Below are 14,079 nucleotides of genomic sequence, written 5' to 3' on the forward strand. Positions count from 1 at the left end.
AAAATGGCTGCATAGGGCAATTGTTACCTCAAGTTATTATAGCATGCTAAAAACAAAGAGTGTAGTAGCGTCTGTATATGTGGAAAGTACATCTCTTTTTTACTGGGGAAATTCAATTTGGCTCCCGGGAGCACGTGCTCCTGGGGCCAATTTTTTCTTTTCAAATGTCAAAAAAGTTGAGACAAAACTTTTTTGTAATCTTTGTCACATACAAATGCTACCTGTAAATTTTGAGGCAAAAAGGTCAAGCATTTTGGGCCTGTGCAAAAAAAAAATCAAAGACAAAATGTCACCATGAAATGACTATAAATTTGGTTTTTAACTGATGAAACACCGCTGCTCCGTTCCACATGAAAATTGCCAAGTATGCTTGCCACACCAACACGGTCATCTATATTTTTTTTCAGATTTCTTTTGAAAACATTTACTTTTTTTGGGGTATTGTTCACCCAGGAGCATATGCTCTCGGAGCCAAAACGCCGCTCCCACCTCATCACATGTTTTCTCCTAAAAATAACCATCCATGTTACCCATGCTACAGCGATTTCCAGGCATTTGTGTCTTCATTGTACACATCTTTTCTCCCGTTCACTGGAGCCCGCGGTGGTAAAATTTGGTAGAATAAATAATTTGACCCAACAAATACTTCTCTTTTGCTTGTTAGCGCTCCACGGACACACACACACACAAATTCAACACATTGCATTTTCTGTAGAGTACATGACAGATGGTGTTGAATTACATGGCATACAAGTCACTTGTTGCAAGCAGAGCCAAAGGAGGGGATATCTTATGCCTGGAGGAGTATCCTACAAGGTATCACACTGATTAAACAGGGATACATATGGCGAATCAGGGATGGTGCATCTGTAAACATATGGTCGGACCCATGGATACCACGGGCATGGTCATGACAGGTCATCACCCCAAAGGGTGCAAATTTCCTATCCCGGGTTAATGAACTAATCTGCCCAATAACTGGACAGTGGGATGAACAGCTGGTTCAGGACACCTTTTGGGCAGAGGATGCACGACACATTCTACAGATTCCACTTAGGGAAGGAGCAGAAGATTTCATGGCTTGGCACTTTGACTGTAAGGGCAGACATTCAGTAAGAAGTGCATACCGTCTTCAGGTCCAATTATCCAAACAAGAACGAAATGGGGCACCGGGGAATAGCTCAGAGGCTGCTGGTCAATTCGAATACTCAGGCGACAGTTCTTGGAGACGCATTGGAAAAATGTCATGCCCAAGAAAACTGCAAATGTTTGTTTGGAGGATGAAACATGAATCGCTGGCCCTGTGTACAAACCTGGTGAAGCGAGGTATGAAACTGGAGAGTGATAAATGCTTCTTCTGTGGGAGAGCGACAGAAGATGGTGGCCATTTGTTCATCAAGTGTAAAGCGGTGAAGGAAATTTGGCGGGAGCTGTCTCTTGAGATGGAAAGAAGAGAGCTGGAGCAGTTTTCAGACGTACATGCAATGCTAGAGCGTTTGTGGGAGTTGGATTTGAAAAAGAGAGTACTTATCATTACCTTCTGGTGGCATTGGTGGAATAATAGGAATAAAGTACGTGAAGGGGAGATGACTGTTCCCACAATGGAACTAGTCCGGCGGACGCAAGCTAATTGGCTGGAATACCTTGAGTTCTTTGCACCGAACAAACCAAAGAGTATTCCAGCAAAGTGGCAACCACCTGAAGCTGATGTTCTCAAAATAAACACTGATGGATCCATCATTCCAGGTCAGTCATTCAGTGGCTGGGGGGTGGCGGTCAGAGACTCGGAAGGAAATGTAGTTGCTGCACATGCAGGGCGTCAGGGACACATACATGATGCATTTGGTGCCGAGGTGTGTGCTATGTCCGCAGCAGTGACCATAGCAGCGGAGCTGGGAGCTATTCGAGTGGTCTTTGAAACTGATTCACAGCTCCTAGTTGAAGCACTTGACCTGAGTAAGGTTGACTCCTCGCCCTATGCTACTGCCATCGAAGACATCAAGTTCCAACTGAAGATGTGGTTCTCCAAACAAAGTGTTTCGTACTGTAAGCGTGAGGCAAATTCGGTAGCACATGAACTAGCAAAAATCAGTCGTATGTGCTTACCAAATGACTGTATGAGTTGGAACTCAATTGTACCGCCCCAAGTGGCTGTTTGTGTTACGGGTGATATGCCCGGACACCGTTAAGTTATAAAGCTTTGCTTTACCCTAAAAAATAAAATAAAATTACAAGGCATACAAACCCTATTACCCCCACCACATTGTACGAGAAAGCGTCACCCAGAGACCAGAGTATGATAGGGAAACTGTTGTTAGTTGAACAATCAAGTTTATGCATCTAAGGCTATCATCTGAAATGTTTGAAACTCTTACACCCATAAACAAACTGTATAACATCACTTGGTACAGTTTAGTTGTTGTCATTGACAGCAACTGCAAGTGCCAGTGAAGTTTAGCCCTAGACATACAAATGCTAGTCCTTGGAGATAGAGATTAAAATAGTAGCGAGTCTTGCCAGGGAATACAAGGTTGTACGATGCACAGAAGAAAAGAAACGCCGAAAATACAATCTCGCGAAAATTAACCCTGCAAGAAAAAAGATGATGTCAGTTACAGTCTAGCGTATAGTATATCTTATGGTCTGAATGCTCATAACCTTGACTAAGATGTTGTTGGTTTACCTGTCTCTTAATCGTTTCCTTGTTTTCTGTAACAAGGGAACTTCGTTATCTTCAAAATTGTTCCCTGTTTTCTTTGTCACGACCCACTCGTTGAACTCTGATAATTCGAATAGACCAGAGAGGGCAGCTCTCATGCGATGCATTGTCATCACACTCTCGAACAAAATCCAAAATGGCAGAATGTGCAAATTTCTGCAGAGATGGTTTTAAGGACATTAAGTTTTGGTATGTGGAGAAGCGGAGACAGTAATCAAATTGTAACTGAAAGCACTTTTTGAGAAACTTACTTTGGATGTCTAATGGCTGTGACCACTAAAAGTACTGTGGGAATATATGCGATCCCCCAGATTGGTAGGAATAGTTCTGGGATCATAACTGAGATCGGAAGTATGATATTGTAGAGAATACACGCGAGAGTAGGGGCCACAACTCTCCGAACCAAGAAGAAGCTATAGAGCATATGGAACTTCTTGATGAGAGATACATCCTAATGAAACAACAATGGGATGAACTTCTGTTTTCTTTAAATATTTTGTTTTAGAGCCACGAGGGAAGAAAACCCTACCTTAGCAGTCAAAATATCTTTTGCTACTTTTCGGAATAAATGTGCACCACCACATGACCACCGGAATTGCTGCCGACAGTAGGCCTTGTAAGTGGATGGCAATTCACTCTTAACCTGCATTTTGCTTGCATAGTCAATTGATTGCATCAAACTATAATACTTTCAACAACATTGTTGTGGTATAAAATCCACTCACTCTGATATCCCCGACATATACAAATTTCCAACCCTTTAGGGTTGCTCGGACTGCCAAGTCCATGTCTTCAACTGTAGTGCGGTCCTTCCAACCTCCTGCCTCTTTGATGGCTGCTGCACGCCACACTCCAGCGGTTCCTTGGTTTACAACAGAAATTCCTTAAGACAGCCATTTATTTTCTGATCTATGTTCAGTTTTTTTCTTTTATTTTGTGGCTTAGAATCCATAGGTTGTAAAGGTGTGTACCATTGAAGCTGAAGAAGGAAAAGGTTGCTGATCCTGCTTCTTGCTCAACTTTGAAATGGTAATCAAAGAACATCTTTTGTACCCTTGTCAACAGGCTCGCATTGTCATTCACTGCAAAATTCTGTCAATTAAGAACCGATCAATTCAATTGGAGCAAATAAAACGCTATCATGTTTGTGGAGTGGTACATTAGCACTATTTTGCATGCCAAATTTCTGGGAACTGTTTCTGTACTTTGTTTCTGGCACCACATGAACGATAAGACAGGAAAAGCTGAACATGATTTAGATGTTCATGAAATGCAAAGAGACGGTTCTTTTGTGCAACCAGAAAAGTGAGTTTTTTTATCCTGAGTTTCTCGCCTTAGTTTTCTAGACAGTGCTTCCGTGCATTTACGAATGAGGTCAGAATGGACATACATTCCTATGTGGTGAACTGGTGATGTGATAAAATATTTAAAGCATATATGACAAGTGCAAACATATAGGACAAAAGAAAAATTATAGTTCAGTTTTCATTTCATGATCTATTGAAAACTGTCTTGTGATAGACCTCTAGCTGGAAAGAGGAATGCTCCAGAGTTGATGGTAAATGGAGTACTCACCGAACGACCACCGAGCTTGAACAAGAGCAACTTCTGGATTGTGCACGAAGAACGGGACTGTTCTGAGAAGGAAGTCTGGTTCAGGCTGGAAATCAGCATCAAATATGGCAACATATTCACACTGCTTGGCATAGTCATATTCCATTCCCTTCTTCAGGGCTCCTGCTTTAAACCCCTTCCGGCTGCTTCTCGTGGCATACTTGATGTTCAGACCCTTGACCGACCAGCTTTCACATTCAAGCTCCACCAAGTTCTGCAGAAACAAGTAACCAATCAGCATAGATGCTCTAGATTGCATATAAGAATGTCGATATCCTGTTGTAGCAGCATGTCTTAGCATGTCATTTTGTTATTGCCCTGTGAAGTCTGATCACAGAGGAACTTGAGCTTGGCAACTCAGAAGTCTTGTAAGTGGGAAAAAGGAAAGGATGAACTAACTTTTCAACACTTGTTAGCGTGTTCCTTGAATGTCTCCGCTTGCAATTGGAGAACTTCCTTCTCAGGCAAGGTTTAGTTTTGTTGCTATGCCATCACAAATGGTCTTTATTGTCATTGGATGACATTATACAAATCCAATGGGATAATACAGATCCGAATGTCACTGTTAGCGTGAGGTCTACCTGCTTACTACACTAACAGACATTTGTTTGGGAGGCCACCCCCGCTTTATCTAAAGGTACATGTGCACGCCAATTAGTCTGTCTACCACATCCCACTAAACCGACCTGTCGATTGGAATATAATCTTCAGTTCGGTCAGTCTGCCACTAAAAAGAGACGAGAAGGTCTGATACCCCATGTATGCATCGCTATATTGCATAAACTTTACTACTGAAATAGGTTTCACATTTTTTCCCCAAAACAAACCTCTATGGAATATCAAATGATTTATCTTAGTCAATTGTATGGTATGCAACAATCAAGTGTTCAAAAGAAGAGCAATTTGCAAGGAATACTACGGAGAGTGTCAGGTAAATGCCTTCGATCCAAAACAGAAGTCATAGTTTTAGGCAGCTGGGGAAGATCCCTCTCTTTGAGAAGAATATGCCTGCCCAATTATTGAACCATCTCTTCAGATCCATAGGTCCGAATAAAGATTGGACAAGTGGGCGGCAAGCAGGAGGGGGTCAGGGGCAGGGGCCTCCTGGTGTAGGGAAATATCAGGGCCAAGTAAATGAGCTCATGTGGATACATAACTCCCACCCGTCTCACCGGTAATCGGGCCTGTGTAGAAGAGGAGTATCTTTTGGTAAAGTTTTGATGTTTAGTTCAGATTTACATACCAACACTTTGCCAAGCAAAGTACCATTCTTCCAAACGGCCCTAGTTGACCCATGTTGCTTTCTGACTGGAGTAGTGTCCAATGGTTATATACTCCATGGTTTCTGGTGTGGTTAGATTCAGAAATTGTTGCACTGGCTGCACTTTGTGCCACAACTGGTGGACCCATGGCATAAATATTTGTGGTTCTAGTTGGGTGTCCAGGTCAGTGTGGAGCAACTGAAACATAAATGGACACTATTTTCTGGCAATTGGACTGAAACTGTTTCCACCGGGAAAAGATCTGCTACAACTTCTCACTTGCATCATTATCATTACTTATACTGGCCGACATAGGTCCCCAGCACCCAGACAGCTGGGGCCCACATACTTTGCCCATGTGATTGCAGGGCCCAGAATCCAGATGAAGAGAATAATTACCATTTTCGCCCTACTCCAGTGACAACTTGCGAAGTTCTGACAGTGAAAGGAAACCTAGTGACACCGTTGAAGTAGCTTTCATCCAAATAACCCCGTATATAGAAGCCTACGATTAAACTGAAAGAAAAAGGAAATCTCTACGCCCACCTAACTAAGAATAAGTTGCATGCTCCTGTGACAGTTAGTCTTGTCTGGTGTCAAAACCTTTTGACATGTTTGCTGTAGTATCAAACATGAGGTCCAAATTCATATGTTCCTTTCTTAGCAGCAGCAGCAGCAGCAGCAGCAGCAGGTTGAAGTCTCACTTATTTGAGGAGGACTATACTAAGATACTCCCTCCGTAAAGAAATATAAGAGCGTTTAGATCATTAAAGTAGTGATCTAAATGCTCTTATATTTGTTTACAGAGGGAGTAGGTGAGTGTTCAGGTTCGCCACTTCTCCTAAAATAAAATAGGCAAGTTGCAACAGACATGGTGGAAATGTTTTATGGGGGCAGTTGTGCTTAAAATAACTTGCTGAGCAGAAGGAAAATCTCCAGCCGTGCAACAGGAGGAGTTAAAGTCTACCTTGATAAACGGATCGGTGGAGTCGTCCAGCACTTGGACGATTATCCTGTCCTTTGGCCACTGGAGCTCACATGCGGCCCCTATCGACAGCTTGTACACCTACGCACACAGCTCGACCGCACGAAATAAATTAGCAAGACGCCCAAGTATTATAACCTCGCAAAAGAACAAGGAGATCGATAACAGATCCAACACAGTCAGCTAAAAAGAATTTGTTTTGGTGTTCTGGATATCACCAAAAGAAAAAAAGAGAGAGAATGGGTAATAGATTGTGATCACCTCCAGCTCATTGTACATGGGTATCTGCACGAGGACCACGGGGTAGTGGGCGCCCCCCTTCTCCTCGTCGTCGCCGGCGAGGGGCTCCCACTTGAACCGCCACTCGGGGCGCCAGCCGACGGCCTTGACGCCGAGGCTGACCACGCAGTTGTACAGGGCCTCCACCACCAGCATCACCGACATCACCATGCACGCCCAGACGGCCACCTGCAGCGCCGGCGCGATCACCCGGCCCCGCACCCGCACCCACAGCTCGTACACCTCCGCCAGCGACACGCCCCCCGCCGCCGACGAGGAGGAGGAGCCATCGAAGACGCCGATGAACCACGAGATGGCCTCCTGGAAGTCCACCCGCCCGCCCACTGCGAGAGGAGAGAGAAAAAGAGCAATGATGGCCCGAGAAATCAGATCACGTCACGTGCGCCCCGGCGCGGGGCGCGAGGGAGAAAGAAGCGAGTGGGAGAGAGAGTAATGTACCGGCGAGCGGGCGGCTGAAGTCGATGGCGCCGGTGGAGACGGCGGCGAAGAGGGCCGCGGCGGCGGCGAGGGCGAACAGGAGAGCGCCGCCGATTTCTGCAGCCTCCATGGGCGACGGGGGGAGAGAAAAAGAGTTGCGACTGGTCGAGCCCAAACGGAGGCGTTTTCCTTAGGTCTATACCAGCGTGTGTACTCTGTCCCTCCCTTTCCTCTTTTGATAGGCTTCCTTCGGTGTACTACGTGCTTTATATATCTCGTGCAAGTGGGCACACTTTTGCTATCACTCCCCCAACTATTAAATCGGAAACATAGCATTTGATATTTGAGAACAATTTCGCCACGAATTTGCCACTAAATTTTGGGTAAACATAGCATTTGGGTCGTGCTAATATGTATGGTTTATTTTTTCTTTCATAAATCACCATTTAAAAGATCGGAAACGGTTCGTTTCGACCGGCGGATTGCACGCGATCGTCCGCTGCCTCAGGCTTGTCTTTGCTTGCCCGTTTCTGCAAAAAAAAAGAAAGGAAAAATCTGCAACATCATTGGTATTGCAAAAGTTTCTTTGGCAACAACGTCCATGTTGCAAACAGTGAAGGCGGAAAAAAAATCAGCATTTGTTTTCTGGACCATCATTTGTGCTGTAAAAATTTTCTCCTCAACAACACCCATATTGCAAAAAAGAGAGGAAGAAAATAATATTAAATTATTTTCAGCAAAATCATCTATGCTATAAAAATTTCTTCCGCAACAACACCCATTGTTGTAAAAAATGTGATGACGATTTTTTTATTAAATTGTTTTCTGCAATATCATCTATGTTGCAAAAATTCCTTCCACAACAACACCCGTGTTGCAAAAAAGTGAAGATGAAAAAAAGTTCTGCAACATCACATATGTTGAAAAAGGTTTCTCCCGTGTTGCAAAAAAGTGAAGATGAAAAAAAAGTCCTGCAACATCACATATGTTGAAAAAGGTTTCTGCAACACTAGCCTTGTTGCAATGGGTGAGAACTGTCTCGGACGCTTGATAGCGCCAGATCTAACGGTTCCCGAGGCGACGGGTATTTTATAAAGATCCGCCGGCCGACGCATAGCACGCACCTTAAAAGATTGGCAACGTTCATGAAAAACAATATCAACATCTATGATGGTAGTTCAACATCAGTAGATACACCGTGAAACATGCTTTCTAATCAATTCCTCTTTGTTTTGCATCATAAATGTTGATAATTTTTTTTGTATAAACTTATCCAAACTCCAAAATGAAATTTTTTAACAATAGTTGTTAAAGTTAGTAAAGTTAATTTAACACCATGGGAACACTTTTTATGATAGATTAAACTTTTGTAGACATATGCAATCAAAGCTACTAAATTTAACTGTTTATTTCCTCAAGAGGAATGCATTTACATAGACATACAATATTTCTCATGATTCATATGAAAAAGGAACATCACGAGAGTGACTAATTATAGAACGACCTGGTGAGGTCACACCGCAAGCTAACTTTGAACACACAAAAAGCAAACTCTAGACAACCTGTTTGGAATTTCTCTCCAATATGAGACAGATAAAAGGAACGGACGTAACTCTACATAGGGTTCTTAATGACTCCTTTTTTAGTAAATTCCATTGTTACCCCCAAGATCCGCCTTTGTGACGAGCATTACCCATTGAAAAAGAAATCTCGCAATCATACTCTCATTGATGCACTTTGGTGCCACATTTTATTTCATTTTTTACCCCCCAGATTCGCCTTTGTGGAAGGTATGCACTGGCCTTCTCTATTTAGTCATGGAACGGGGCTCTTTGTCTTCTTAGTTAGGTTTAGGGTTTTAGGAGGGTTGAGCAGGGCAAAATTGGGGGTCCTAATTGTTTGATTTGCTGGTGATTTATGTTCTCAAGTGTTTTAATCCGTCGACCGCTGGAATGTATTTGCTTTTTGTTGAATCAATGGACCCAACATAGATTTTAACCGTCAGATTTCACATAGGGGAGAGTTTGTTCAAATTGGCCCTTGCCTGGACTATGTTGGTGGGGATGTGGCCTATTCAGAAATTGAGAGGGGCGAGTTGTCCTTACATGAGTTCAAAGGCTGTCTCACGGATCATATCATTGTGAAGGAAAGTATGAAATATTACTTCCTTTTGCCTGGTAGAGAGTTGGTAAATGGCCTAGCTTTATTGTATGATGATGAGGGCTGCATCAAGATGTCAGACCACATGACTATTGGTGGAGTTTATGGCATCTATGTGGAATACAATGGGTAGCACAATTCGGAACAAGAAGTGGGTAGTGGTTCTAATTCTGAAGATAAATGCAGTATGAGATGGGGCAATGAAAGTGAAAAGGAAGTTCCTATTGTCATGATTGCAGAAGATGATCACACTGTCAATGCAAGTCCATAAGAACAATTACTTGAGCAGGCGCTTGTTCCTAATCATAGTGGTGCTATCACTGCATTAATTAGGAGCCCATTAAAGAGAACAAATGCAGCTGTTGTTTTTTCACAACCATCTCAGAGTTCTCAAGTGATGAACCATTCTCAGTTTGAGACTAGTAAAGCAACAGAGCAACCAACAAAGAAAGGTGCATATCATAAAGTAGAGCATGCAAGACAACATGAGCAGAGCTTGCAAGACAACAAGGAGAGCAAGGAACTGGAAATGCAACAAATTAAGGAGGGGAGCTAGGGGCAACGAAAGAAAAGAATAGTTAGATTTAGAGGATATTGAATATGTGCCACACCTTGATGACAATGGAGAGAAGTTAGAGGTTGTTGAGATTAGAAAGCATGCAAGGAAATTTAGAAAGAAAATGAAATGCTCTAGGAAATAGGTTGAGTCATATGCAATAAGGACCGTTCCATTTTATTTTATTGCAAATGTTGAGGAGGTGGTAGAGGAAATGGATTTTGAGTCATGTGATGAGGACTATAGTTATGATGAAGATAGTGATGGGAGCATTAAGAAAAGGAAGAGAAAATACCCAATATTTGACCGAGAAACTGATACGTCTCCAACACATCTATAATTTATGAAGTATTCATGCTGTTATATTATCATTCTTGGATGTTTTACAATCATTTTATAGCAACTTTATATCATTTTTTGGGACTAACCTATTAACCCAGCGCCCAGTGCCAGGTGATGTTTTTTGCTTGTTTTTTACATCGCAGGAAATCAATATCAAACGGAGTTCAAACATCGCGAAACTTTTTGTGGATTTTTTATGGACTAGTAGACATCCAATGGGCCAGAGCAGCACCTGGGGGTGCCTTGAGGGGGCCACAACCCACTAGGGCGTTCCTAGGCCCCCAGGCGTGCCCCGGTGGGTCGTGCCCACCTCGGTGGCCTCCCGTACCCCCTCTTCGCCCTATAAATCATCAAATATTCCAAAAATCCTGGGGGTAACCCTAGATCAGAAGTTCTGCCGCTGCAAAGCTCTTTACCCACGAGAAACCAATCTAGACCCCATTCCGGCACTCTGCCGGAGGGGGGAATCATCACCAGTGGCCATCCTCATCATCCCGGCAGCCACCACGATGAGGAGGGAGTAGTCCATCCTCGGGGATGAGGGTTTGTACCAGTAGCTGTTGGGGAACGTAGTAATTTCAAAATTTTCCTACGCACACGCAAGATCATGGTGATGCATAGCAACGAGAGGGGTGAGTGTGATCTATGTACCCTTGTAGACCGACAGCGGAAGCGTTAGCACAACATGGTTGATGTAGTCGTACGTCTTCACGCCCGACCGATCAAGCACCGAAACTACGGCACCTCCGAGTTTTAGCACATGTTCAGCTCGATGACGATCCCCGGACTCCGATCCAGCAAAGTGTCGGGGTAGAGTTCCGTCAGCATGACGGCATGGTGACGATCTTGATGTACTACCGTCGCAGGGCTTCGCCTAAGCACCGCTACAATATTATTGAGGATTATGGTGGAAGGGGGCACCGCACACGGCTAAGAATATGATCACGTGGATCAACTTATGTGTCTAGGGGTGCCCCCTGCCCCCGTATATAAAGGAGCAAGGGGAGGAGGCCGGCCGGCCCCTATTGGCGCGCCAGGAGGAGTCCTCCTCCTAGTAGGAGTAGGACTCCTACTAGGAGGGGGAAGGAAGTGGGGAGGGAGAAGGAAAGGGGGGGCGCCGCCCCCTCTCCTAGTCCAATTCGGACCAGGGGGGAGGAGGCGCGCGGCCCACCCTGGCTGCCCCCCTCTCTCTCCACTAAGGCCCATATGGCCCATTACTTCTCCCGGTAGGGTTCCGGTAACCCTCCGGCTCTCCGGTTTTCTCCGAAATCACCCGGAACACTTCCGGTGTCCGAATATAGCCGTCTAATATATCAATCTTTATGTCTCGACCATTTCAAGACTCCTCGTTATGTCCGTGATCACATCCGGGACTCCGAACTAACTTCGGTACATCAAAACTCATAAACTCATAATATAACTGTCATCAAAACCTTAAGCGTGCGGACCCTACGGGTTCGAGAACAATGTAGACATGACTGAGACACGTCTCCGGTCAATAACCAATAGCGGAACCTGGATGCTCATATTGGCTCCTACATATTCTACAAAGATCTTTATCGGTCAGACCGCATAACAACATACGTTGTTCCCTTTGTCATCGGTATTTTACTTGCCCGAGATTCGATCGTCGGTATCTCAATACCTAGTTCAATCTCGTTACCGGCAAGTCTCTTTACTCGTTTCGTAATACATCATCTCACAACTAACTCATTAGTTGAAATGCTTGCAAGGCTTATGTGATGTGCATTACCGAGAGGGCCCAAAGATACCTCTCCGACAATCGAAGTGACAAATCCTAATCTCGAAATACGCCAACCCAACATGTACCTTTGGAGACACCTGTAGAGCTCCTTTATAATCACCCAGGTACGTTGTGACGTTTGGTAGCACACAAAGTGTTCCTCCGACAAACGGGAGTTGCATAATCTCATAGTCATAGGAACATGTATAAGTCATGAAGAAAGCAATAGCAACATACTAAACAATCGGGTGCTAAGCTCATGGAATGGGTCATGTCAATCACATCATTCTCCTAATAATGTGATCCCGTTAATCAAATGACAACACATGTCTATGGTTAGGAAACATAACCATCTTTGATTAATGAGCTAGTCAAGTAGAGGCATACTAGTGACGTTTGGTTTGTCTATGTATTCACACAAGTATTATGTTTCCGGATAATACAATTCTAGCATGAATAATAAACATTTATCATGATATAAGGAAATAAAATAATAACATTATTATTGCCTCTAGGGCATATTTCCTTTAGTCTCCCACTTGCACTAGAGTCAATAATCTAGATTACACATTAATGATTCTAACACCCATGGAGCTTTGATGCTGATCATGTTTTGCTCGTGGAAGAGGCTTAGTCAACGGGTCTGCTACATTCAGATCCGTATGTATCTTGCAAATCTCTATGTCTCCCACCTGGACTAGATCCCGGATGGAATTGAAGCGTCTCTTGATGTGCTTGGTTCTCTTGTGAAATCTGGATTCCTTTGCCAAGGCAATTGCACCAGTATTGTCACAAACGATTTTCATTGGACCCGATGCACTAGGTATGACTCCTAGATCGGATATGAACTCCTTCATCCAGACTCCTTCGTTTGCTGCTTCCGAAGCAGCTATGTACTCCGCTTCACATGTAGATCCCGCCACAACGCTTTGTTTAGAACTGCACCAACTGACAGCTCCACCGCTTAATGTAAACACGTATTTGGTTTGCAATTTAGAATCGTCCGGATCAGTGTCAAAGCTTGCATCAACGTAACCATTTACGGTGAGCTCTTTGTCACCTCCATATATGAGAAACATATCCTTAGTCCTTTTCAGGTATTTCAGGATGTTCTTGACCACTGTCCAGTGATCCACTCCTGGATTACTTTGGTACCTGCCTGCTAGACTTATAGCAAGACACACATCAGGTCTGGTACACAGCATTGCATACATGATAGAGCCTATGGCTGAAGCATAGGGAACATCTTTCATTTTCTCTCTATCTTCTGCATTGGTCGGGCATTGAGTCTTACTCAATTTCACACCTTGTAACACAGGCAAGAATCCTTTCTTTGCTTGATCCATTTTGAACTTTTTCAAAACTTTGTCAAGGTATGTGCTTTGTGAAAGTCCAACTAAGCGTCTTGATCTGTCTCTATAGATCTTAATGCCCAATATGTAAGCAGCTTCACCGAGGTCTTTCATTGAAAAACTCTTATTCAAGTATCCCTTTATGCTATCCAGAAATTCTATATCATTTCCGATTAGTAATATGTCATCTACATATAATATCAGAAATGCTACAGAGCTCCCACTCACTTTCTTGTAAATACATGCTTCTCCAAAAGTCTGTACAAAACCAAATGCTTTGATCACACTATCAAAGCGTTTATTCCAACTCTGAGAGGCTTGCACCAGTCCATAAATGGATCGCTGGAGCTTGCACACTTTGTTAGCTCCCTTTGGATCGACAAAACCTTCCGGTTGCATCATATACAACTCTTCTTGCAGAAATCCATTCAGGAATGCAGTTTTGACATCCATCTGCCAAATTTCATAATCATAAAATGCGGCAATTGCTAACATGATTCGGACAGACTTAAGCATCGCTACGGGTGAGAAGGTCTCATCGTAGTCAATCCCTTGAACTTGTCGAAAACCTTTTGCGACAAGTCGAGCTTTGTAGACAGTAACATTACCGTCAGCGTCAGTCTTCTTC

General features: G+C 43.6%; 1 protein-coding gene across 1 annotated transcript; it reads right to left on the reverse strand.

Moving 5' to 3' along the window:
* Window positions 1-2,558: 2,558 nt before the first annotated feature.
* Window positions 2,559-7,574, reverse strand: LOC123187857 (probable glucomannan 4-beta-mannosyltransferase 7; the record flags this gene model as incomplete). The annotated part of the gene is given in 10 exon segments (XM_044599820.1): window positions 2,559-2,588; window positions 2,684-2,875; window positions 2,971-3,170; window positions 3,249-3,362; window positions 3,445-3,581; window positions 3,691-3,801; window positions 4,295-4,547; window positions 6,563-6,661; window positions 6,842-7,203; window positions 7,319-7,574. Coding segments are annotated over 10 exon segments (1,607 nt in total), but the record flags the coding sequence as incomplete, so codon positions are not given.
* Between the last annotated feature and the right edge of the window lie 6,505 nt (window positions 7,575-14,079).

This window comes from Triticum aestivum, chromosome 2A (genome assembly GCF_018294505.1).
Source record: "Triticum aestivum cultivar Chinese Spring chromosome 2A, IWGSC CS RefSeq v2.1, whole genome shotgun sequence".
Classification (NCBI taxonomy): Eukaryota; Viridiplantae; Streptophyta; class Magnoliopsida; order Poales; family Poaceae; genus Triticum; species Triticum aestivum.